This window comes from Rhinolophus sinicus, linkage group LG16 (assembly GCF_036562045.2).
Source record: "Rhinolophus sinicus isolate RSC01 linkage group LG16, ASM3656204v1, whole genome shotgun sequence".
NCBI classification, from domain to species: Eukaryota; Metazoa; Chordata; class Mammalia; order Chiroptera; family Rhinolophidae; genus Rhinolophus; species Rhinolophus sinicus.
In genome coordinates, this window is record NC_133765.1 from 15,294,290 (window position 1) to 15,319,402 (window position 25,113).

Below are 25,113 nucleotides of genomic sequence, written 5' to 3' on the forward strand. Positions count from 1 at the left end.
CCACAGGCATCAGGGGCAGCTGGACCTGCTTCAAAGGTTGCCTACCCGTGGCTTCACTGGTAGGACACCTGGAATTGGCTAATCTATAGGGACAGTTCAGTGTCTACAAGGGGATACAAGTGGGGGCAGTTTTGACTATAGAGAGATAGTTCGAGAGAATTGGGAGTGGACCATTTGAAAATGGTTCGTGGGGCCGGCCCGGTGGCTCAGGCGGTTAGAGCTCCGTGCTCCTAACTCCGAAGGCTGCCGGTTCGATTCCCACATGGGCCAGTGGTCTCTCAACCACAAGGTTGCCAGTTCAACTCCTCGAGTCCCGCAAGGGATGGTGGGCTCTGCCCCCTGCAACTAAGGTTGAATATGGCACCTTGAGCTGAGCTGCCTCCCGGATGGCTCAGTTGGTTGGAGCGCGGGCTCTCAACCACAAGGTTGCCAGTTCAGTTCCTCGACTCCCGCAAGGGATGGTGGGCAGCGCCCCCTGCAACTAAAATTGAACACGGCACCTTGAGCTGAGCTGCCGCTGAGCTCCCCGGATGGCTCAGTTGGTTGGAGCGCATCCTCGCAACCACAAGGTTGCCGGTTCAATTCCTCGAGTCCCGCAAGGGATGGTGGGCTGTGCCCCCTGCAACTAGCAACGGCAACTGGACCTGGAGCTGAGCTGTGCCCTCCACAACTAAGATTGAAAGAACAACAACTTGAAGCTGAACAGCACCCTCCACTACTGAGATTGAAAGAACAACTTGACTTGGAAAAAAAAAAAAAAGCCTGGAAGTACCCAGTGTTCCCCAATAAAGTCCTGTTCCCCTTCCCCAATAAAATCTTTAAAAAAAAAAGAAAATGGTTTGTCTTCCTTGCGCTATTGGTTACATAGCAAAACTATGCATTTGTCAAAACTCACAGAACTGTACAAACAGCGAATTTAACTATGTAAATTAAAAAATAAATAAATAAATAAATAAACCAACTTGTCACTAACGCCTCAATCCTAGTATATCTGTGCACCAACCAACCCACAGCTACCCAAAAAAGCAATAAAATACCAAGAAATCTTTCCAGGCCTTTAAAAGGGAACAGTGACTGTTCTGGTCATGTTCTCCCTTTTTAATCAATACCAAAGGTGCTTCATCCGGAGCCTCCGCTTCCTTCCCGAGGCAGCTCTCATATTCTGTACCTGTGCCACCTCACACGTGGACCTTGTGCCACCGCAGCTTCCCGACAGCAGCCTACAGCAAGAGCTCCCAAAGCACCAGGGCCCTCACAGCTGGAGTCCAAACAGAGCAGACAGTGCCCCCACAGCACCCAAGCTAAGAAACTGCACCCTGTACAGCACGTGGTGGCTCTGGTGCCACATCTCCAGGGACACCACAGGGAAGAGGGGCCCTCCATCACTGAGCCACTCACGAGAACGAGACAGACAGAAACAGCCAGGTTCAGGCCAACACATGTGCTACTCCAACCCCCAACCTGACTGGAAAGTTGCTTTATCCTCTGATAAATTTCAAAACGAGGAAATAAACACCAAATGTGGGTGGAGGTGTGCACACATACAATTAAATTAGAAGCGTGAAAAAATACCTCTCAAGAGCACCGGTGCACGTATCTGGCCACTGTGTCCCGTTCCAGGCACAGAGTTCCTAAATCCCATAGAATTTCCAGATGACAGGAGTTACCTTTTGTTATTAATGATGAGCCCCTTTGGACACACCTGCGTTTATGCTAATGAGGTGGCTCAGAGTGAGCTTCCTGGTGACCAGGAAGACCAAACTTCCAGCCCCACCTCCTGCGAGAGGGTACTGGACATTGGGTTATACAATTCTTGAACAGGATTTAGGGAGCTTCCGATGGTGAACACATCCATGTGCCAGGAAGGCAGCGCATCCAAACTATACAGGGACAGAGACTCCTGTGCTCAGGACACTTCTGGACCTCAACCTAAGTACCTCCTCTGGCCGTACTTTTTATCCTTTATAATAAACTAGTAATCGTAAGGTAAGTGTTTTCCAGAGTTCTGGGAGTCATTCCAGCAAATTATGGAATCTGAGGGGAGGTCACGGGAACCTCTGAATTTGGAGTTGAGCAGGCAGAGCGTGGGTAGCATGGCCATGCCATTTGTGGCTGGCTTCTGAAGGGGGGGCAATCTTATGGGACTGAGCCCTTTCACCTGTGGGATTTCATCCAAATCCATGTAGCTCTTGCTACAGGAGTTGTCAGAATTGAGCTGAGTTGTAGAAACCCAGATAGTGTCAGAACTGGAGAACTGACATGGAAAGCCCCTCATATGTACAAGGGAAACTTTCACCTGGGATTTCCAAGTCTAGTTGATGCTATCCACATGGCAATCCTCCCATGTGCCCTTCTCCACCTGGGGAAACCTCCTCTTTTTCAGGCTAGTTTCTGATATGATTCTAGAAAGATCCCTCACTTTCCAGAAGAGCCCGAGTACGTGGTGAGAACCTAAATCCTGCTACTGTGTGGTGTATGACCGACCACTTATGTCACCTTGCTGTCTGTGGAAGAAAGGGAACACCAAGGGTACATATCAGCCCGGGTCTGCCCAAGCACAACTTCCAGAAACCTGCAGTCGCTTTCACGCAGACACCTCAGCAGAGGCCCTGAAGTGAAAGGCTCTAGGAATAATGCTAAGGCCATAACAATCCTGTAAGTTAAAGAATGAAGGACAGGAGGAAAGGTGGATGATGACAGAACAACTGAACACAAAGACTGCCAGCTGGACGTCATCAAAACCATGTGCCTGCAACAGACAAGAGGTTCTGTTCAGCTAACTGCCAGCCTCCCAACACCAAGCATGAAGCAGTGACAGGTTTGACGGTGCAGGCTGGGGCAAGCTGCTGCCCTCCAGGTGTGTATCCCCTGGCACTGCCACACATGAGGAGGCCACATGCAGGCAGTGGGGCTGCAAAGGGCAGCGGAGGCAGAGCAGGGAACCAGGGCTACAGGGAGCACCTGGTATACAGAGTGGGGATTGTCAGTCTCGCAGGAACACAAATTATCCCGCCGAAGCTAGAGGACATGGACACTCCGGGGCCCTGGGTCCCCGTGCTGGTCAGAGTGACAACTGGGCAGTTCCTGCTGAGGAACCAGAGGATGCCAAACACAAAAGTAAACAAAAGCAAGAGTAGGCACAGGGACCATTAGAATGATTAAAAAATGGACTGAACTGTTTATTCATTCAGCAACCAACCGAGTAAGATGCTGGTGTCACTGAGGCTACATACTATGTAGAGCCTCTCTTAGATGCTACCTTGAAACAAGGCGTTCCCAACCCTCACTCTACCCACCCTGGAGAAATTTCAATTATCTCAACATGTCAAAAATTTCTCAACTCAATCTTAATCTACTTGAATTACTGTAAACTTGACCACAATATTAATCACGGCAAGCAGGCTATGGGTCCTACAAGCTCAAACAGATGAGACCTCTCCTAGGGGTCAACAGCAGAACCTGCTTGGATCAACCGCGGCATCAAAGCAAAGTCCCATCTTCCAGAAAGGCTGCCGGAGCCACGCATCCCTGCCTGCCTGGGTCCAGGCCATTTCCCAGCACCAGAAGCACAGTCACTGCTTCGTATTTCTGCTACTCCATATCAAAGGATGGGGAGGGCTGCCTCTTAGAAAGAATGGTGGGGTGAATCTTATATAGCCCAGGCACCATCGACTGCAACAATCATCCTGAGTCTGGCTGGGATGCACGTAGGGGTCTGGGCAAGGGGTTCTCCAACGTGCTTTGGAAGCCTCCCTGAGTGCGATCTCTCCACAGCTGGGTCATTCAGAAATAAAGTTGAAGTCCTTTTGAAACTCTCTCCTGGGAGTGGGGTCTATGATCTATCTGTGGCCTATCCATGACAATAACCATAGAAACATTAGAACCTTGAGTGCAACTTAACACCGCCACGGGCATTTTACCATATTTTGTAACAGTATCAGTCCAAAAATATTGGAGCAGTCACTACAAACAATCCCTGAGGAAGATGGACTTACTAGACAAAGACTTTAAAGATTTAAAAATATATCCTGAAGCACTTCTGGAGTAGAATAAGGACCTCCAAAATTTATTCCTCTATAATAAAGTATCAAGAGCACTGTCAAAAATTGTCAACTGAACTTTTTCAGAATTCTGGAAATTAATGAAAACAATCTAAGGAGTATTTACTCAAGAAAAATAACTGAATCTTTTTAAGAACAATGAGACTTTGTAGAGTTTTAACTTAACTCATTCCTGTCTCCCCTTCCCAACTCCATGGTAGCCTTGGGAAGCAGCAGCTTTCTAGCCAGAGGGCAGAACAGGACCCCAACACCCCAACCAGAGATCTTTACTTGACCCAATTCATAGTTCACTAAGTGAAAACAATCCATTCCCCAGGATTTGCCAAAAATAATCAGTGGCAACTGTTTCATACTGCAGTTGCCTGAAGCTAGGATACCAGGTTACAAGCAAGAGGCAGCTCAAAAACTATAAAAGGAAAAGCTGGAAAATGAGATGACCATAGAGGGCTTTGAAAATCTCCAATGTGTCTAGGGATCCAGACAGCCATGTGGATGCCCAGGAAAGAACTGAGAAGGCCTTAATCTCTTACCCCTAGTTGACTCAGAAACTTTATATACAAGTGGGAAGCAAAGACTAAAGCAGAGTTTTCAATTACTGGAGCACTGGACGTGAACCCACACATGGTGGCAAAGATTAGAAGACTTACTGGTTCAGATCAGGATATCTATTACCTGAACTTCAGAATTAGTCTCAGAAAGTCACTGTTATGGGTTGAATTGTATCCCTGCCGACAAATTTACATGTTGAAGTCCTAACTCCCAGTACCTCAGAATGTGACCTTATTAGAAGATAGGATCTTTATGGAGGTAATCAAGTTAAAATGGGGTCATTCGGGTGGGCTCTAATCCAATATGACTAGTATCCTTATAAAGAGGAAATCTGGAGACAAACATATATACAGAAAGAAAGCCATGTGAATAATAAAGATAGTCATCTCCAAATCAAGGAGAAAGGCCTGGAAAAATTCCTTCCTTCACATCCCCCAAAAGGAACCAACGTTACTGACATCCTGATTTTAGATGTCTAGCCTCACAGAACTGTGAGGCATAAATATCTGTAGTTTACGCCACCCAGGTTGTGATACTTTATTACGCCAGTCCTAACAAACTAACAGTCACTAAACAGACAGCAAAAACAACAAATCTTGGCAAGGGGAGGGAATCTGATATCCACAGTTCCCACATCGTATTATTTAAAATGTCTAGGTTTCAACAAGAACAAAAAATTACAAGATGTGAAAAGAAACAAATGTATAGATCATACATGGGGTGGGGGAGCAGTCACTACAAACCATGAGGAAGATGTACTTACTAGACAAAGACTAAATCAGCTATAATAAATAAGCTCAAAGAACTAAAAAAAAAAAAAAAAAAAAACTAAAAGAAAAGTCTAAAGAATTAAAGGGAAGTACAAGAACAATATTTCACCAAATCGAGACTATCAAGACAGAAATTATGAAAATTTCACTAGAGGGGTTCAACAGCAGATTAGATCAGTCAGAAGATCAGCAAACTTGAAAATAGACCAACTAAAAATATCCAGTCTGAAGAACATTAAAAAATAATAAAATAACAGAGCCTCATAAACATTTAGATGCCATCAAGTGTACCAATTTACACATAATAGGAGTCCCAGAAAGAGAAGAGAGGAAAAAAAGGGCAAACAGAATATGTGAGGAAATAATGGCTGAAACTTCCCAAAGATAAAAAACAATCTATATATCAAAGAAGCTCAATAAACACCAAACAGAATAAACTCAAAAAAATCCAAATCCAGACATCTCCAAGGCCAAAAGCAAAGAGAATCTCAAAAGCAGTAAGACAAGCAACTCATCTATAAAATGATCCTTATTAGCAAGATTAACAGCTGAATTCTCATTTCTTATAGAGGCCAGAAGGCAGTAGAATCACACATTCCCATTATGAAGGAAAACAATGTCAACCAAAAATTCTACATCCAACAAAACTGTGCTTCAAAATGAAGGAGAAATGAAGACATTCTCAAATTAAAAAAACCCGAAAATCCATTGCTAGTAGACCTGCCCTCCAAGAAACACTAAGGAGCCTTCAGGCTGAAATAAAAGGACACTACAGACCATAACTTGAATCCATACAATAAATTAAGAGCACTACAAAAAGTAAAGGTAACTACATCAGTAAATAAAAGACAATATAAATGTATTTTGTTTTGTAACTTCACTTTCTTCCTAAGTTAAAAGACAACTACACAGAGCAATAATTATAAATCTAGTTGATGGACAGAGAACATATAAAGATGTAATTTGTGACAATAACAGCATAAAGCTGGGGGTAAACCGAACTACATAGGGGCAACGTTATGTATACAACTAAAATTAGTTGGTATTAATACAAACGAGACTGTTTTCAGTTTAGGTGTTACTGGTACTCCCTAGGACAACCACTGAGAAAATTAAAAAAAAAAAAATGTTAAAGAAACACATGAATAAAATGGTACATTAGAAAGTATCTATTTAACACAAAGGCAGTAAAGGAGGAGTTGAAGAACAAAAAAGACACAAACCAGAAGACAATAGCATAATGGCATACAGAAACTCTACCTTTTCAGTATGTACATTAAATTTAAATTGACTAAGCCCTCTGATCAAAAGGCAGAGATTGACAGTATAAAAACAAAATCCAACTTATGCTACATATAAGAGACATAGTTTAGATTCAGACACAAATAGGTTAAAATTAAAAGGATAAAAAGATACACCATGCAAACAAAAATTGACAGAGCAAGAGTGGCTACTATATCAGACAAAACTGACTCTAAGACAAAAACTGTTCTAGTAATAAAGAAGGATACTTTATATAATAATCACAAAAGGGTCCATCCATCAAGATGATATAACTATTACAAGCGTTAAATAAAAATTACTTCTACCCTCAACATTTCTGAAACCAAATGTGTGGGTTTTCCCCACCAAGCAATTCTGACACTGCCATGAGTTACAGCAGACCCCACAGAGTAGGGTTCAGTCCCACAAGACAGCTACCAGAACTTCAGATGCTAATCACAAATCCAGGTTGTTATCTGTGCTTCTGATCAAGAAGCTATGTACTGGAGCTTCCCACAAACCCCTCCTCAGGTTGAATAACTTGCTACAACAGCTAACAGAACACAATAAACAGTTTACTTACTAGATCATTGGTTTATTATAAAAGGATGTAACTCAGGAACAACCAGATGGCAGAAATGCATAAGACAAAGTACAAGGGGAGGGGCACGGAGCTTCCACACCCTCTTCAAGCGAACCACTCAACGCCAATCTCCACATGTTCACCAACCCAGAAGCTCCTGAACACCTCTGGTTTGGGTTTTTTATGGAGGATTCACTACATAGGCACAACTGATTACAGCATTGGCCATCAGTGATTAACCTCCAGTCCCTCTCCCCATCCTTGGACATTGAGGGTGAAATGAAGGGTGGGGTTGCAAGTTCCAACCCTCTAATTAGAGGGCAGGTTCCCCTAACAACTAGCCCTCACATCCTTAGGAGCTTTCCAAAAGTCATTTCATTAACATAAACTCCAGGAGGTTGAAAGGGGAGTGTTAGTAACAAAAGACATTCGATTCACCTTTGTCAACCTGGAGCTATTTCAAGAACTGGGGACAAAAACCAAATAATAACTTATTGTATTACATTAGAAGCTCTGCCCAGGAACCCAGGACAAGGACCAAACACATTTTTTATTATATCAAATATCACAAACATATATGTACCTAACAATAGTGCCAAAATACATGAAGCAAAAACTGACAGAATTGAAGGGAGAAATAAACAATTCAACAATAAGAGTTGGAGACTTCAATACCTCACTTTCCATAATGCCTAGAAGAACGAGGGAGAAGACCAACAAGGAAAGAGAACAATAAACACCACACAACCAACTAGATCTAAAAGACATCTGTTTCACTCCACCCAGTAACAGTACAATATACATTCTTCTTAAGTGCACATGGAACATTCTCCAGGACAGACCATATGTCAGGTCATAAAATAAGCTTCAATAAGTTTAAAAGAGAATTGACTGAAATCATACAAACTATGTTTTTGAACCACAACAGAGTTACGTTAAAAATCAACAACTAGGGGCCGGACCAGTGGCTCAGGCGGTTGGAGATCCGTGTTCCTAATGCCAAAGGCTGCCGGTTCGATTCCCACATGGGCCAGTGGGCTCTCAACCACAAGGTTGCCAGTTCGACTCCTCGACTCCCGCAAGGGATAGTGGGCTGTGCCCCCTGCAACTAACAACGGCAACTGGACCTGGAGCTGAACTGCGCCCTCCCCAACTACGATTGACAGGACAACAACTTGACTTGGAAAAATAATAATAATAATAAAAATAATAATAATACAAAAAATAGTCCTGTTCCCTTTCTCCAATAAAATCTTTCAAAAAAAAAAATCAATAACTAAAGGAAATTTGGAAAATTCACAAATATATGAAAAGCAAACTCTCCTAAAACAACCAATGGTTCAAAGAAGAAATCAGAAGGGAAATTAGAAAAATACTTTGAGATGAATGGAAACAGAAACAACATGCAGTTAAAGCAGTACATAGAAGAAAAATTATAGCTGTAAACTCTATGTCTAAAAAGAAAAACTCAAATCAATACCCTAATCTTAAAATGTTATAAAAGAACAAATTAACCCAACCTGGCAGAAGAAAGGAAATAAGAAATGCTAGAGCAAAAATAAACAAAATAGAGAATAAAAAACCAATAGGAAAAGTCAACAAAACCAACCAGAAGTTGGATCTTTGTAAAGATTGACAACACCGACAAATCTTTAGACTGACAAAGAGGAAAAAAAGAGACTCAAACTGTTAACATCAGGCATTAAAGCAGGGACATCACAACCTTATCAAAATAAAAAGGATCATAAGGGAATACTATGATAATCAAGATCAAATGGGAAAATTCCTAGAAAGACACAAGTCCCAAAACTGGCTCAAGAAAAAACAGAAAATCTGAATAGATGTATAACAAGTAAAAAGATGAATTAGTAATTAAATAACTTCAAAGAAAAGTCCAGGCCCAGATGGTTTCACTGATGAATTCTATCAAAGGTTTAAAAAATTCATACCAACCCTTTGCAAACTATCCCACACAATGGGAGAGGAATGAACACTTTCCAACTAATTCTTTGAGGCCAGTATTATCTTGAAACCAACAAAAACAAGAAAACTACAGATCAGTATCCCTTATAAATAAATATAGCTATAAAAGTCCTTAACAAAATACTAGCAACCCAAATCCAGCAACACATAAAATGATTATGCACGACCAAGTGGGATTTATCCCAGGAATGCAAGGTTGGTTTAATGTTCAACACTCAATGTAATATACCATCATGTTAGTAACGTAAAAGACAAAAACCACATGATCATCGCAATAGAAGCAGAAAAACCATTTGAGAAAACCCAACATCCATTCCTGGCAAAAACTCTCAGCAAACCAGGAGTAGAAGGAAACATCCTCAATCTGTAAGACCCACAGCTAACACAGCATGCTAAGTGAAAGACACTAGTAACAAGGATCACGTCATGTGATTCCATTGCTATGGAATGTCCAACATTGGCAAATCCACAGAAACAGCAGCAATTAGTGGCTGCCAGATGTTGAGGGGCTAGGAAATGGGGAGATTTAGGAGTGATTGCTAATGGGTATGGGGTGTTCTTTTTGGAGTATTAACAATATTCTTAGGTTGCTGTGATGGTTGTAGAACTCTGAATATACAAAAACCCACTGAACTGCATAGTTTAGAAGGATAAAATTTATGGCATATAAATTATATATCAATAAAGCTATTATAAAAAATGCATTCTTCAGATTTGAGAAGCCCTTGCTACAAATAACCATAGAATCAGATCAGCAGCTCAAAATAGGGCAGAATCATGACACTCACCTCGAGCTCTTCACTGTCTTTGGGTTTTTCCTCAGAGGTCTGTTTAACAAAGTCAGGGATGAGGATTTCCAGCGTAGCTCGGGCTAGGAAAAGAAAAACTCTGAGGATGAGGGCTTGGGTCCAGCCGGCTTCCCAACTCCAGAGCAAGCTGCACACTGGCTCCTATGCAGGGAAGGCCAAGGTCTCCACAGCTCAGAGGGGAGCAAGGACCCCAGGGAGCAGCAGCACTTTAGAGGCAGTGACAGCAGATGGAAAAAAGTACATCCTGAGGAATGGAGGCAGTGCTAGGGGTGCTTTTGCCCTGAGACACTTGTAGCAGGTGAGGGAGAGATCTGTGTGTCAGAGGAATCATGTTGGTGACATGGGGGCAAATGACTCAGCAGAACCTGGACCAAGTAGGAAGGACTCCAGGCTGAGCAGGCTACTGGCGTGCGGCAGGAATAGGCAGCCACACAGGATGATCCTCTGGAGAAAGCATCTGCAGCTCAGAGCACAGGGATGGCTGCATGGTGAGCACAGGCGCCTGAGTGAGCAGGGCTGCCACTTGCCACTGGGTTGAGGAAGTGGGGCACTGGTGGAGGGGGGCGGGATGTGAGCAACAGTCTGACCCTGTAGAGTTGTAGTGCTAGCAAGACATCTGAGTGCAGATGTCTAGAGAGCAGCTAGGACCTGGGCGGAAGAAGTGGATCCCTGCACACGGAGAGGAGTACAGCAGGGCCTGCCAGGAGAATGTCTCAACCCCATGCTGGGCCCCGCTCTGAGGGTTGAGCTTAAAAAGTCTTTTGGCAGAATTTCTCAAAATTGGACAGCAGGCATTCCTGGAAAATGTGGCGGAGTGTGTGAGTCCAGCACAGCCTCCCAGAGGAAGGACAGACAGTAATGTATTGTTCCAACTGTCCTCAGCATACACCATCAAAAGAAAGCATCACCAAGGGAAACTGAGTCTCACAAGCAAAAATACTTTCACTGACCCGAGACCTTGTGAGACTGATAAAATTGACATACTTCACACTCTGTGAAGGGCAGAGACCTCAATAATTGACTGGAAGACAATTAATAATGCTCTGGAAGACAACAGGGGAATGACAGAAACCTCAATAATTGACTTATGGGTGCCAGGGCCTGGGGTGTACCCAACAGCCACCCTACAATGTGGTCCACTCCAAGAAGAAGCCAAATAGTCCTGAGGCTGAGGCAAATGGCTTCTAGAAAAGAATGCCAATGACTACTAATCCTGGGCACAAAAGCAAACAGTACATACATGGTCAAAAAGAGCAATGGATTTTAACCAGAAAACATAAGCTTTCCCACAATCTGCTGCCATGCTGTGTTCAATGAGTGGCAGTCCCAAATTTGGAGTTTGAAGGACTTAGGAAATCATCCTTGCGAACGTCAAAACCACTGAAAGAGGATGCCAACAGCATGCTGACCCACCTGTTTGTCATCTCCTAGCAGGCCCACATTTTGCTCAGTTTAAATACAAACCCACTCTAAAACAAGTGCCCAGCTGCCCAGTCAGCTCTGTGAGCAGTGGGGACAAAGACGGGAGATTCCAGCTCAGCTGCCCCTGAGTAGACAAGGGACCTTCTATTTTTATTTCTCCGTTTTACTTTCTGTATTTAAATCTTTTCCAATGAACACACAATTTTATAAACCCAAACTAGATGACTACATAAATAAAATAGATTTGCCCCAGCCATTCCCCTCCCACTTGGGCTGCTGCTCAGCCCTCCCCAGCCAAGGGGAGGGGCAGACACAGCAGGCAGCGTGGGGCTGACACCCAAGCAGGCATATTACCAGCTTTATTCTTCGCAAGTTTTTTGCTGCTTGCAGTTCCAGATCCATAGGTCACACCATCAATGGTCACCGAGGCGCCAAAAGGCTCACTTGGGTTCTCTTAAAATTAAAATTATTATTTTAAAACACACTTGCCAAGACATTAAAAGCATGCACGCACATGCGCACACACACACACACACACACACAATCTGCTCACACCAAAATAAGGTGGTGTCAGGGCTGCTGCTGGAAGGCAGAGAGCTAGGGGCTCCCTGAGGCATTGAGATGGGGCTGAGGAATGGTCAGCAGGCAGAGAGCGCACCAGGAAAATTGCGGGAAACAGGACTGTGGGATAGTGAGCTGGAAGGGCAACAAGAGGACAGAGGCAGAGCCACCAGAACAGGGACCAAGCTCTGTAAACGATGGGCAGACGACGGAGGCGAGGGGAGGCCCAGATGCAGTTAAGCCAAAGAAACAACATGAAAAAAAGGAGTGACTCCTAGGTTTTGGCTTTCAAGGAGAAAACGAATTGGTTTTCACAAAGGTGTGATGAGGTCGGATGGATGAGACATAGCTGGTGGAAGTGCAGGCCTGAAGCCCCTTCATCCACCTGGGGGCGCCTGGAGACAGTGGGAGGCCTTCCTCAGGACAAGGGACAAAAGGAAGGTGGGGGAGGGGGAAGTATAGACAAAGGAAGAAGAGGAGGCACAGATCCTTAGACGGGACACAAATGAACGCTTCTCTGCTGCATGCCTCTCCTTGCCCTCCCCTTTCACTTCTATCCCAGCTACGTGGGGCTAATGGCCAGCGCCCGCCTCCCCAGCCATGACTAAAGTGAGGTGTGTGACTTCAGGACTGAGATGCAGAAGGTCAAACTTACCACATTCAAAGAAATTATAAACCGGGCGGACCTTGAGAACGCGCTGCATGTACTCGTGCAGGATGCAGACCTCAGATTTCCCATTGGGGTTAATGACAAACTCTGTGACAAGAAGGACCATCTCAGCAACAGGGTGAGCACCCACCACAAGCGAGCACTCGGTGTCTGGCACCATCCAAGCTACTGAGTCACTGAGTGGGAGGGGCTCACCACAGTGAATGTGGCGGACCCCTGCATTGGTGGAGTAAACACAAGCTCTGAAGTAAGTGCAACTCAAGCACAAAGTATACATTTTAAGCATCAAATAAAAAATAACAGTATAACCAGTCTGCCAATGTTACAATTTACAATCTCCAACTCACCTTTCTTTGTGGGTGCATCTTGCACGGATAGAGTGATGAGCTTCTGATTGGCTGGCAGAATGGGCCGCTCGGACTCAGCCTGTTTCCGTTTCATTTCTCGGTTGAACTGCCGCCGCTCAGCCCATGTCCTGAATTTCTTCACAGTAACTTGCTCAAAGTCGAAACGCTTCTCCAGGTAGTTCCGAAATTCCTCAAGATCTGTACAAGATTTACCAGAGAACCAGTAACTAATTTTCAATGCAAGAGTCATATTTCCTCTGCCCAGTGAGTTGGACAGCAGTGGGCTACCCATCACACAGGTCCTGCCACGTGATACCCACTGCCCTTTCCTTGTTCCTTTTGAAGGGCAAGGAAAGTAAAGAATTAGGTCCCTTCACTTAGCCAACTCAAATTATTCTGCCAGGTCCCTCATGAACAAACTTCTGAGATGTCCTTTTAGTTTATTTGGAGCAAGAACTAGGATTTTTTTTTTAAAAAGGGAAGCTTAAAAACAGAAACAAAAAATCATATGGCCTTCAGGGCCTTTCCCCCTGTATCAAAACAGGGGCCTGCCTGCCAACAGCAGTCAGGGGGAGCCGTGTATCCACTGCCACCTCGCTCCCTCCCCTGCAGCCACCCTGGCCTCCTCTGCATCCAACAACACACCCAGGTAGCTCAGGCCTTGGCACTCATCACACCTACCCCCTCTCGGTCCCTGGCTGGGCCCCATGGCTCACCCAGGTGCCTTGCCTCCAAAGCACACCCCTCTGTCCACCATTCAGTGAGGTTCCCATTCAGTGAGGTCCCTGGGACCTCCCGCTTTTACTGTTGCACCCACTACCCCTCTCCCCCAGGACATGCTCGAGGTTCCCATGGCCTCACTGGTTTCCTTCCTGCCTGCCTCCTACCACTCAAGCATAAGCCCCAAGATGGGCACTGCCATGGCTCACACCCAGCCCTAAGAGCAGTACCCCAGAAGGTGGAGGGAGGAGTTCCATGTAGGAAGACTGATATGTATACAGTTAAAAAAGGCTACAAAACCATTTACTTGTACCTACTTAATTATAAACTGAAACTACGTATTTCTTTACGTATGAATGCAGAGAAGTGAGTCTGGAAATAAGTATCAATGGTCACCTCTTGCAAGAGAGGGAGGCAGGTGTTTTAGAACATCAGGAACACATTCAGGTGTTAGTGTGGATAACACATGGTATGAAGCAATAACCCACTACATTAAGTTAAAGCATTAAAGGGAGAGCTTCCTTCCAGCTAGGTCCCCGAGAAAAGCGCCAACACACTGACAGAGGAAGCCGACTTGGATGAGGGACGGAGACAATGCTAGGCAGACAGTTTAAGGGGAGACTGAGATCCATCCATCAGGGGAGCTGGGGGGCCAGTGAGACGCTTTGCCCGTTCCCCAGACGCACGTTGCTTCTCCCCCAGCCACCAGAAGCCAACCTCCCCTTCCTCGGCAACAGTGCCCCATCTCCTGAGTTCTTCTAGGGCTCCTCATATGCAAGATTTATGAGACAGGCAAGGCAGCAACACAGTCAGAAATCCTGAAAACACCAAGTCCTCTGAAAAAGGTTCAGCAGGTGGGCTAGAACAGCTCGCCATCACTGAAGAGACAACTAAGACTTGAATGGGTTCAACTAAACCAAAAGACACAGAAGAGACAGTGAGAAACACCAACACACATCCAAAAAGCAACTGCAGGATTTAAACAGGAAATGTCCACAGAAGAGTGGCAGAGTTGCCCACACTGAGTCTGTGGATTGAAGTAGCTCACTCTGAGCACATCAGGATAAATCAAAACACCAAACGCACATCCTACTGAAAAAGCAAGACTTCAGGAGTGAACATAAAAGTGACTAGAGAAGACCGGTCTACACTGACAGCATTGAACTTGAGGCCCTGCAGAGCCAAGGCACAGGGGTCTGGAGCTCAGTACCCGGATAGGTTCTCCTAAGAACAGGGAGATGAGGCTTTCCAGCCACCTGGGACTAGGACAGAGATCCCTAGCAATCGCTGCCTCACAGACACAGCTAGGAACAGATGGCATTCAGCAAAAGGAAGGGAAGGTGTGAAATGCAGGGGCATCCCTGCAGACAGCCCTGGCCAGCAAAGGGGAAAGAGAGTTCATCCGGAAACTTACCAACTGATTCGTCTTTGCACACCTCCACTTTGGCCTTCACCTGCCCCAGGGCCCCGGGGGCAGCCTCAGCCCCCAGTGGGTCCTTCTCATCTGGGGGCCCTGAGTCAGCCCCCATGGAGTCAGGCTCTTCCAGGGGAAACTCCAGCTCCGCAGATCGGCTGAGTGGCTTGCCAGGGGACACTTCCCCACTAGGGGCGAGCTCACTGCTTTGCTCCCTTTCCTCATTGTCCTTCATTTTCTTGTAATGCAGACAGGGGATGCTACTCAGAGGAGGGTCATGTTTCTGTGAATAGTGAAATTGCGACACAGATTACAAGGATGGCCCCAAAGGTCTGAACATCTGAAGCTTTTCCCCTGCCTTGACTTGGCTACAGTGCAATGTGCGCAGACGTGCATGTTTGGTCTGTGAACTTACAAGACTAAATTCATGACTGATGTGTCCCCTACCCGTATGCTTCCCGTTCCCAAGAAGTACGGCCTGGACCAAGTGACCACGCGAGACTCTCTGTGTAGGTACACGGGGACTCCGGAGTTATGGAATGTCATGATCCACCCATCAGGCAATGGTTCCGTAGGTGGGCGGCCACGACCTGCACAGAAGACAAGAACATCCTACAATCACTTCAGAAACACAGAACCATTGGGATGTTTCTAAAATGGACACGTGGTAGATAAAAACAGTAAAATGGACCAAATATTGAAAAGAACCTCTCAGGACCAGAAGAGTAGGGGAGTAGGGAAGTGTCCGCCTTCCACCAGACAGAGCCTACCCCAGTCCTGCCTGCCACCCAGTACCTCCCATGCACGACACTGTGCTCTCTTGTGCTTGTTTATCCCGGGTATAATGTGAAGGAAACTTGGCTGCTGCCTCCACAGCTGGTGAGCACCATGGGTACTCGACTGCTCACGCGCCTGCCTTGGCTGTGGCCAGAGGCACCCCAGGGGCTGGGTAAGCTTTGCTCATAAACTGCATGTTTATTGAACACTATTCTCTGTAACCAGGTGACAAGTCCTCACTGTAATGAAGCATATAAAATGTTACTTCAAATTAATAAATGTATAAATCAATTTTAAAACACTACTCCCAACCTCTTCCTTGTTTTACAGGCAGTCCTTAAAAAAATAGCTCAAGACCTGTTATCCATTTGACACCTGCCACTGACAGGCCTAGTGGCTGGGAAAAACACAAGACAAAGATTTAACCAAAACTTAATTTTCTTACAGGTACTGGGATCAAGTTAAAAATTTTAGAAACAAAAGGAAAAAAAGCAAGTGAAATCTATAAAAATATATACATGATAAAGATAGTGCCAAGTGGCTCCCATGGCAAAGGGGTGGCACCCTAGTACCACATCCCTGCCCAGCACTGAGGGCCCCAGGCCTGATACCCACAAGTGGCCGATACTGGACAGCTGGTGTCAGGACGGCCCCTGGGAGGGAGTGTCCGTGCACTGTCACACACTCTCCCCAGTGAGCAAGGGCCAAGAAGCCGGCTTACACCAGCTTTGGGCTAAGTCAGGAGGGGGAAAAGCAAATGAAATCCAAGCCAAGCACAACACAGGACACAGGTGCATCCGGGCCACTCATTCACTTGTGACGATGAGCAGTCACAAAGTTGGCCTGGCTGTTTGAAGAGCTCACATGCCACTCGTACACAGTCTGTGAGCATGAGGGCCAGCCTGCAACTGCTGGGAGGGAGGCAGCAGTGCGAGGCAGGCTGCCAGGTGGAGAAGGCTGCAGGGGGAGGCAGCGCCCTTGCAGGCAGGCCAAGTGGCCAGGTGTCCTCCAAACCTGTGTCCTGCTCAGAATGGACAGGGCTTTACCTGCTCAGAGTGAGACTGCTGAAACCACAGAAAAGGCACAAAGCAACCCTGCTGGAGGCACCAAGGTGAAGCCTGCCCCCTCTACCCCTTCTCAGAAGCTGAGGCCCCAGGTTCATCTCCATCTGCAACCAATGAACCCCACACTAGCCAACATGGGCAGATACATGTGGTACCCAGCAGTGCTGACATGTCCACTCCACAGCCACAGACTGCACACCACCTGCCCCTCAATTTCCTCCCATCACATCTCGCCAACTTCTGCATCCTGGGTCTCATCCTAAGGTGTCACCTATGTGCCAGTCTCCATGCATCTCTTCAGCCTCTCTCCGCTGCCCAAGTGCCCAGCCCAACATCTCCATCTAAACACTCACAGGCGCCTCCAGACCAGGCCAGACAGGAGCTGACACCAATTCCTCTCAGACAGGCTTGACAAAGGAGCTGCAGGGGCGCAACTCTGGGCACCTCCTCACTGCTCTCCACATTGTCCCCAAATCCTGCACCTTCAGAACACCTCCACTTGTATTGTACTCGAGTTCCCATCCTGCCCACCTGAAGTGCATGGGCCATGTTACAGCCAGAGCTGTGCTTTTAGACAAAAATTGTGTAACAACACCTGTCTGCTTCTAGTGGCTTCTCCCAACAACACAGAACCCAGAACGCAGACCTTGACCATGACCTGCCACCACGCTGAGCACCCACTACTGGCCTCTGTCAGCACATACGCTGGCTGCCGGTCCTGTCATCTCCTAGCACACACCAATGCCCCCTCCTAAGGGGTCCCCTCCCAGTTCCTCTGCAAGACTCGTCTCTCTGTGCTTTCTACAGCACACACCACGATCTGCACCTGGAGGGTCGTGATTCTGGATGCAACCTTGAGTCTTGTCTGTTTCCTCCTCATCAGACATGACTATCCTGCACTCCAAAGCATGCCCAGACTACTGTCTGGCAACCCGAGTGCTCTCAAACTTGCCCTCCTGCCTGCTTGTGAAAACTCAGTCCTGTCTGACCCGCTGACTTACTTTTGAGCACGGTTTTAATCTTGGTCATCATGGGCTGCACGCTTGTCTCTGCATCGGACGGATGGTCGCTGTCCCCCCCGTATTTCTCCTCCACTCTCCTCTTTTTGGGAGCACAGAGGCCCTCTTCCAGCAGCGCATCGACATCATTGTCAAAGTCGTCCTGCAAAACACGCTGTTCAGACACCAGGGCCCCAGCACCTGCATTCCTGCACAACGGGCAACCTTAATGGCACTAGTGAGAACGGACACAGAAATGAGGCGCTCGAGGGGGCCTAGGTGTGTCTTTATGGTGCATGATCATCTGAAAAGCAAATGGGATGACACCGACAACTGAAGCCAACAGGCTTGGTCCAGACGCACACACCATCAGGGAGCGCTTCTCAGCAGCACCTTCCAACTCAGGTTGGGGAAAAGGTACAAGGCCAACCTGTCAGCCAAACTTTTCATTAAGAAGTTTAAAAATCTGGACTCTTTATTGCTGTCTTTTTTCCACATTAACATTATTCCACCTCATACGGTTTCTTGTTTTTCTCTGCAACATCACCTTTCAAAAGATGCTGCAGTTCCCAAACACCTCTCTTTGGGTTTTGCTAAGAGCACTCCAAAGGAGGGGCCACCGACATACCTCGTAGGAGAAAGTCAAGGCCTCTTCGTCCACTCTGTCTCTCTGCACGATTGCTTTAGCCGTGAACCCGCCTGCTCCTTCTTCATCTAGCTCCAAATTGTCAGTAAAATCTTCTAACTCATCGAGCACTGCGTACTCCACTCTCTTTTCCTGATCCAGCTCATGCTCCTCATCCTTCTTATCAGCACTCTCCCCGCCCACACCCACCCCGTTACCCACACTCCCGCCAAAGGGACAAGCATGCACGTCCCCACCGACAGGGCTAAGGGCCACGCCGCACTCTGCACGAGCGGCGCGCTCCACTCCCGTGTACAGCACTCTCCTGTCCTTACTCCTGCAGCTCTCGGTAAAGCTCACGCTAATCTTTACATCCTTAAGCAACTTAAGGTCAGGGGAGAACTTCCGGACCGCAGGTGCGTGCCGGGCGGTGCGCGGGCTGTGGCCACTACAGTTCGGGTCTATGAGGAGGCGGGCCTTAGAGAAGGATCCTTTGGAGAGAAGAGAAGCTCCGTAGAAGTTGAGTGGGTCCTCAGCAGGGGGTTCGGCCTGTCCATCACCACCAGAGCCAACGTCCATTACCTCTGCATCACTGGACGTTTGCAGGGGAGGTGGTGGAGACTGTTCACAGGGCAGCACTTGGAGGGGACAAGCACGGTTCTCCATCACCGCTTCTCCTGCGGGCTCACGCGGGAGAGGAGAGGGACTCTCATACGTCTCCATAGTAAAAGTGGTTAAGACTATTTTAAAAGACCAGTTTTAAAAAACCTTACATAAATCTATACAGCTAACATGCACAAGTCCGTCGAGACCCGGGTGCCGTCCTGCCCGCGCTGCAAACGCTGGCGGCTTAGTCAAGCTGGCCACATTGCTCTTTTCATTAATGTAGACAGCTTTTAGAACCACTGCCTCAATTATTGGAAATCACAATGCACTCAGCTTAAATGACTGACGACTAAGCGAGTCTGTCTTCATGCCAAAGTGGCACCTTTCTTCTTCCACCTGCAAAGAGATTTAAAAACATCATCACAAAATGACAGAAACCTTCCGCTTCCCTGGTACCAAGAGTCGAGTGCTATTAACAGTGTGGTAAAGAAAGTAATACTGCCTAAGAAAATCTTTTAGTCTTTAAAACTAACTTTACTTTTTTTCTTCAGAACCTAAATTATCATTTAAGTCCAAAGTTAAATATTTTATTAAATGTCCACTGTAGTTCCTACTTCAGAAGCATAAAAACAGTATTATCTTAAGGTTCAGAAGGATTAAAACTACACTAAACTTCACCGCAGCATTCCCCTAACTCAGTTTATTGGTAAGCAAGCACGCGGTGCAAGGCTGCCCTTTCCAGAAAACACATAAAGTGTGCGGCCTCCCTCCGGCCATCAGAGTGACATCAATCCACTCACCTGCTAGGGCTGGGTCAGTCAGAGGGTGAATGCGAGACCCTCAGCTCAACTCTGCAGCGCTAGGGCCTCAGAGGTGCAGCCAGGCGCTCTGCTACCCTGGAACCCCAGGGCTCTCCTGGGCCCACAAGCTGGCACGTGGACCAGGACAGTGATGCAGCGTGCTGAGGTCGCCAGAGGTGGCATGGTTCTGTTCCCAGCAGAGGGGGTGGTGTCTGTGGGGAAGGGAGCCAGGCTGGGGTTGGTAGGGGAGCTGCAGGAGACAACTGGTGCCAAGGCACAGGGAGTCCTGGGTGCCATCTGGAGCCTGGCTCCATCCTGGGGGCAACGAGGAGCCACCATGGGTGAGGTGACTCTCATGCCACATTTCAGTCCCTATTTGAGAAAGGAGACTGACCCCTGTGCCAGGCATAGTTCCTGTGCCCAAAGTGTAGGAAGAGTCCTCTAGGCCAGAGAGCCAAGGGGTTCAAAGAGGCTCTGATGACTGGGTAGCAGCCCTCAAGTACAGTGAAGATTGGAACTGACTGCTCTGCTAACCAGGGAGGGGGGAGCACAGACAAGAAAACCGAAGACGAGTGAAGCTTCCCCCTGGAGGGGCACACGTGTTCCAGCACTGAGGCAGGAGCCCGTAGAGGAGACGATGGAGCCTCCAGGCAGACCTGTCCAACAGGTGTTGAGGCCACAGCTCTGGAGCTGTGACTGGCCCTGAGACACAGGGCCAGAACCCATTAGCAAGGTGGTAGTCCCAAAACCACAGAACAGAGGCTGCACAGAGAGGGAACACAGAAAAAGAGTTGAGGACGCAACTTTGAGAAGCTTTACTCCAGAGGAAGCATAACAAAACTAGCTGTGAAGGCAGCTCAGAAGGACAATCTGAAAACCCAGACGTCTGCAGGAGGGCTGAGCACCAGAGCAGGAGAATCAGGTGCAGGCACACACACATGAATATGCCATGTACATGGGTGCACATACACATACACACATGCCCATATATGCGTACGGGGCAACTTGACTAGTTGTATGGTCTGGAGCCAGCAGACATCACTCATTTAAGAAGTTTACAGTGAAGAGACAGAGCATGGTGGTTGTATTTTGAAGGTGACACAATATAAAAATCAAACACTTGTTTAGATTTAATCATTTCATTCAACAAATACTGACTGTCTACTCCGAGGGAAACACTACCATAAACAAGAGACAAGGTCCCCACCACCTGGACACAGTTGGAAGGGCAATGACCACTGAACTGTCACTCTATTCCTGGATTCTAAGATATCCTTATGTTCTGATTTCAATGGGAACTTAACACGATACTTCCCCCAGAGATGTGTCTGTGAAAGGTGCTAAGGATGAAGGAAATGCAGGACATAATAATGACAGACTCTGAACTGCAAGTAAATGCTGAGGAGGCTGCAGCCAGACAGGCACCTGGAACACTGAGTGGAGTAAGGCCAGTCTCCTGGCAACCAAGAAAGATCATTTAAGAGAAGGACAGGCAGGTCAGTTTGCCCAGCGCTACAGAACACAGATCAGACCTGGATCAAACCCTCAGCACCTGGCAGGTCTGCACACACCCCAAGACCCAATCTGTGATTCTAGGGGGCTAAAAACAGCTAAAATGAAGACATGAGGAGATGGAGGCATTGAAGACAAATGGCAGTACAGGACGGGGAACATCAGCTACCATGTTAAAAGGCCAAGGAGCAGCCACGTAGAAGCACAAAGCAAAATGACAGTGATAATAACTGATGAAAGGAGGCCTTTAAGAGGTGCACAGGGTGGGGTCAGAGAGCTGTGGAGAGAGCGTGTGCGCTCCTTGGGAGACCAGGAAAATCTGCCCAGCCCCAGGGGGCAGTAGCTCAAAGCGCAGAGCCCCACGGTGGGGCAGCCCTGGGTAAGTTCCTTGCTTTCCCTCTGCAAGCTTTCTCTAACTCATTCAACAAGTGTCTGCTGAGCACCTTCCACGTGGTGCACACATACCATCCTAGATGCTAAGGACGCAAGACAGACAAAATCTCTGACCCACAGAGCTTACATTTTAGCAGGAGAGATGGTCAAGTAACAACTAAGAAAAACTGAGACGTGCTCAAGAAAAAACAAAGCAAGGGGTTAGGGAAGGGGAGGCATCTTCAGGAAGGGTGAATAGCGAAAGCCTCACAGCCAGCATCCATTTGAAGGCAAGGAGAGCCAGGTGGGTAGTGCGGGGTGTGAGGAGGGGACAGTCCAGGCAACACAGAGAACAGCAAAGGCCCTGGGATAGGAGTATGGCAGGTGACAGCAACGTGCTGAGGCGGCATGACAGGCGGCCATGCCAGTGAGGGCGAGCAAGACTAGGAGTCTGGCTCTTCTCTTGAGAGAGATGGACCACTGGACAGGGGGGTCAAAGCAGTGAGGTCGCATGAACCAAGGGCAGCAGTGACAGCCAATCCTCAGCCAGACCCCGTCCTAAGCGCTTTATACACTTCCACTCAACAGTTCTCACAGCATTGTGAGAGAACGGGTAAGCAACTTGCTCAAGGTCACACAGTTAGAAAGTGGTGCAGCTGCTTTACCACCCAGGCAAGCTGGTTCCTGTCTGTACTGCCTCAGTTTTACACTATCTTGCAGTTTAAAAGAACCACTCTGTATTCAGAAAAACTATAGCTGGAGGATGGAGAGAGGAGCAAGACTGTGAGCAAAGAAGAATTAAGAGGCTCAGGTGGCTGGGACCAGCATGTTAAGATGGTGAAAAATGGTCCTGAGGGTTGCATGGAGGCCTAAGAGAGGAATCCAAGTGGCTCCAAACCAAGGACAGAGCTGGCATGCGCTGAGGTGGTGAAGGCACCATGAGGAGAGTTTTGGGGAGAGTCAAGATTGGGATTTAGGTTTGGTCATGGCTACTTGGCTTCAAAGTAACACATGGAGATGTGGAAGAGGCAGCTAGAAAGGTGAGGCTGCATCTCAGATGGGAAGCTGGGGCTGGAGATGGAGATGTCAAGGAGACAGCATTAAAACCAGGAGGCTGGATGAGATCGCCAAGGAGGGGAGGGCAGCTACAAGAGGCCTTGACCAAGCAAACCAGTCAGATATTTCCTACCTCCAAGGTCACCATCAGACTATAAAACAACCCTTGGGAACTGCCCCACACAGTGCCTAGCCACATTAAGGGCTCAAAAGATGGTTCTCCCGCCATTGGCTTCATTACTGCTTCAGCTGATTGAACACACGGATGTAAACCTTTCTTGCCAAGTGATGGTAAGCCAGCAGCAGACTCACAGCAGGCTCCCCTGGATCTCTGACACTGGGGTAAAACCAATACGCTTGGACAGTGCCCTTGGCTGGAGTCCACTTGCTGGGCTGGCATGGAGGTACTGGCTGTGATAGTCCAGTGATGTGGCTACTGCCTTTAGGTCAGGCCTCTCCTGCTGCAGCTTCCCGCCCAACCCAGCGGCAGTATGACCTCATCCATTCCTTTTGTCATCCTCCAACAGGCCTCACATCCCCGTACTCACAGGCAGCACCAATTATTGGCTATTCACTCCGTTTGGTGAGTGAAGGCCTGCGACAGGGTTGCCTGTGGCCCTGTGACTGAGAGTCCATCCTGCTACCAGGAAACAAGAGGGTCCCGGCCTAGTGGTGGGCCTTGCAGTCACCAGCGCTAGGCTGGACCGCCGTGCACGGGGTAACAAAGTACATGCAAGCATGCAAAACCACAAATCAAACTTCTACCATGAGCAACCCAAGTCCATCGGATGATACTTGACAGGTATCACTGTCAACAGGTTGCCACCTTCCATTTATTTCTATCACGATCATTGTTACAACAAAACAACATTCCGATTATCTACGTGATACTCAATCCATGAGCATGTGGTGAAGAAAAAGACTTGGGCGACTTCTCCGATTTCCCAAACTGTGTTACACCCGGCAGGGTCCTAAGCGAGCAATACCCTGTTCATACCTTTCCCGCCTGAAAGCGACGCTACGGCTTCGGGCCCACAGGGCGAGGGGCTTCTTTACACTGAGGCCGTTTACCCAGGCAGAAGGCTACCGGCGTCGGTGCCACCTGAGCCCGGGGCCCGCCCCCCAGCCGCACCCCCCCGGGCGGGACCTCCGCCCCGCGCTCTTCGAGGCCCGCGGCCATGATGCTTCACAAAGGCCGGGACTCCGCGTGGCCAGGCCCACCCCGCGCCCTCCCACCCTCCCTCCCTCCTCGCCGCCCGCGGCCCCCGGCCCGAGAGTGGAAGGGCGCGCCCTCACGCAGGCCGCAGCGCCCGCCCGCCGGCCCGCGGGGCGCCCCTCGCGCCCCGCACCTACCTCCGGCACCCGTGGCCTGCCCGAGCTGCCCGCAGCCCGACCACAATAGGGAGACCCTCACGGCCCAGCCGCCGCCGCCATCCAGAAAGGCCACCCAGGCTCTCCCCGGTCGGCGGGACCCGCCTGCCGCGCGGGCGAGCGGAGGGCGGACCTTGGCGGCGCGCGGCCAATCCCTGCGCGCGGCCGCCCCGTATTGGGGGTGACGCCAAGAGGGCTGCGGAGGCCACCAATCGGCCGCGCGGGGCGCTCGCGGCCTCGGCGCGCGGCCCAATAGCGCGGCCGCGCGGGCGGGACCAGGCGCTGAGGCCACGGCCGCGGTAACGGTCGCCGCCCGGGCGGGGCTCGCCTCGCGGAGGGCGATGGCCGCGATGAGCGCCGGGAACGGGGAACGCGGGGAATGCCGGGAACAGATGAACGCGGGATGCGCGGGGGACGCCGGGAACGGGGCAGCGCGGGGGCTGCCGGGAGCAGAGGGCGCTCGCGGCCGTCCCGGTCTAGGCAGTACGGAGGAGGCCGTTGACACAGGCATTTTCCAATTAAAAGCATTGAATGTAATCAGGAAAAAAGGAGAAGTATGTTCAATTGTCTGGCACTTTTTCATTTGCTAATACTGTATCAGGAGCCTCAGCAATGGGAGGGTGTCAGTAAATGGAGAAGGGACCACTCTTCCTTAATTAGGCCAGAATTCCAGTAAATAAATGTAGAAGGAATGATGAAAGAACATGTACCATTTGGCAGCCAGCACATTAACTGCTGCAGACAAAAACTATGGATGTTAAAGATACTGGGCTAAAGTAT

At 48.2% G+C, this 25,113-nt stretch overlaps 1 protein-coding gene across 3 annotated transcripts in view; it reads right to left on the reverse strand.

Moving 5' to 3' along the window:
- Window positions 1-24,647, reverse strand: part of DGCR8 (DGCR8 microprocessor complex subunit) — a 35,007-nt gene extending 10,360 nt beyond the window's left edge. The window contains exons 1-11 of one of the 3 annotated variants that reach the window (XM_074321886.1): window positions 24,316-24,488; window positions 20,023-20,234; window positions 19,390-19,618; window positions 18,620-19,293; window positions 17,995-18,154; window positions 15,600-15,742; window positions 15,153-15,435; window positions 13,019-13,216; window positions 12,657-12,758; window positions 11,795-11,893; window positions 9,998-10,080 (exon numbers count right to left, since the gene is read on the reverse strand). In XM_074321886.1, coding sequence (XP_074177987.1) covers window positions 9,998-10,080; window positions 11,795-11,893; window positions 12,657-12,758; window positions 13,019-13,216; window positions 15,153-15,435; window positions 15,600-15,742; window positions 17,995-18,154; window positions 18,620-19,282 — 1,731 coding nt within the window. In that variant the 5' untranslated portion in view covers window positions 19,283-19,293; window positions 19,390-19,618; window positions 20,023-20,234; window positions 24,316-24,488. Of the gene's footprint in view, window positions 1-9,997; window positions 10,081-11,794; window positions 11,894-12,656; window positions 12,759-13,018; window positions 13,217-15,152; window positions 15,436-15,599; window positions 15,743-17,994; window positions 18,155-18,619; window positions 19,619-20,022; window positions 20,235-24,315 lie in introns of all 3 variants that reach the window. The other 2 variants (XM_074321884.1, XM_074321885.1) reach the window with 2 other exon arrangements.
- Window positions 24,648-25,113: the final 466 nt, after the last annotated feature.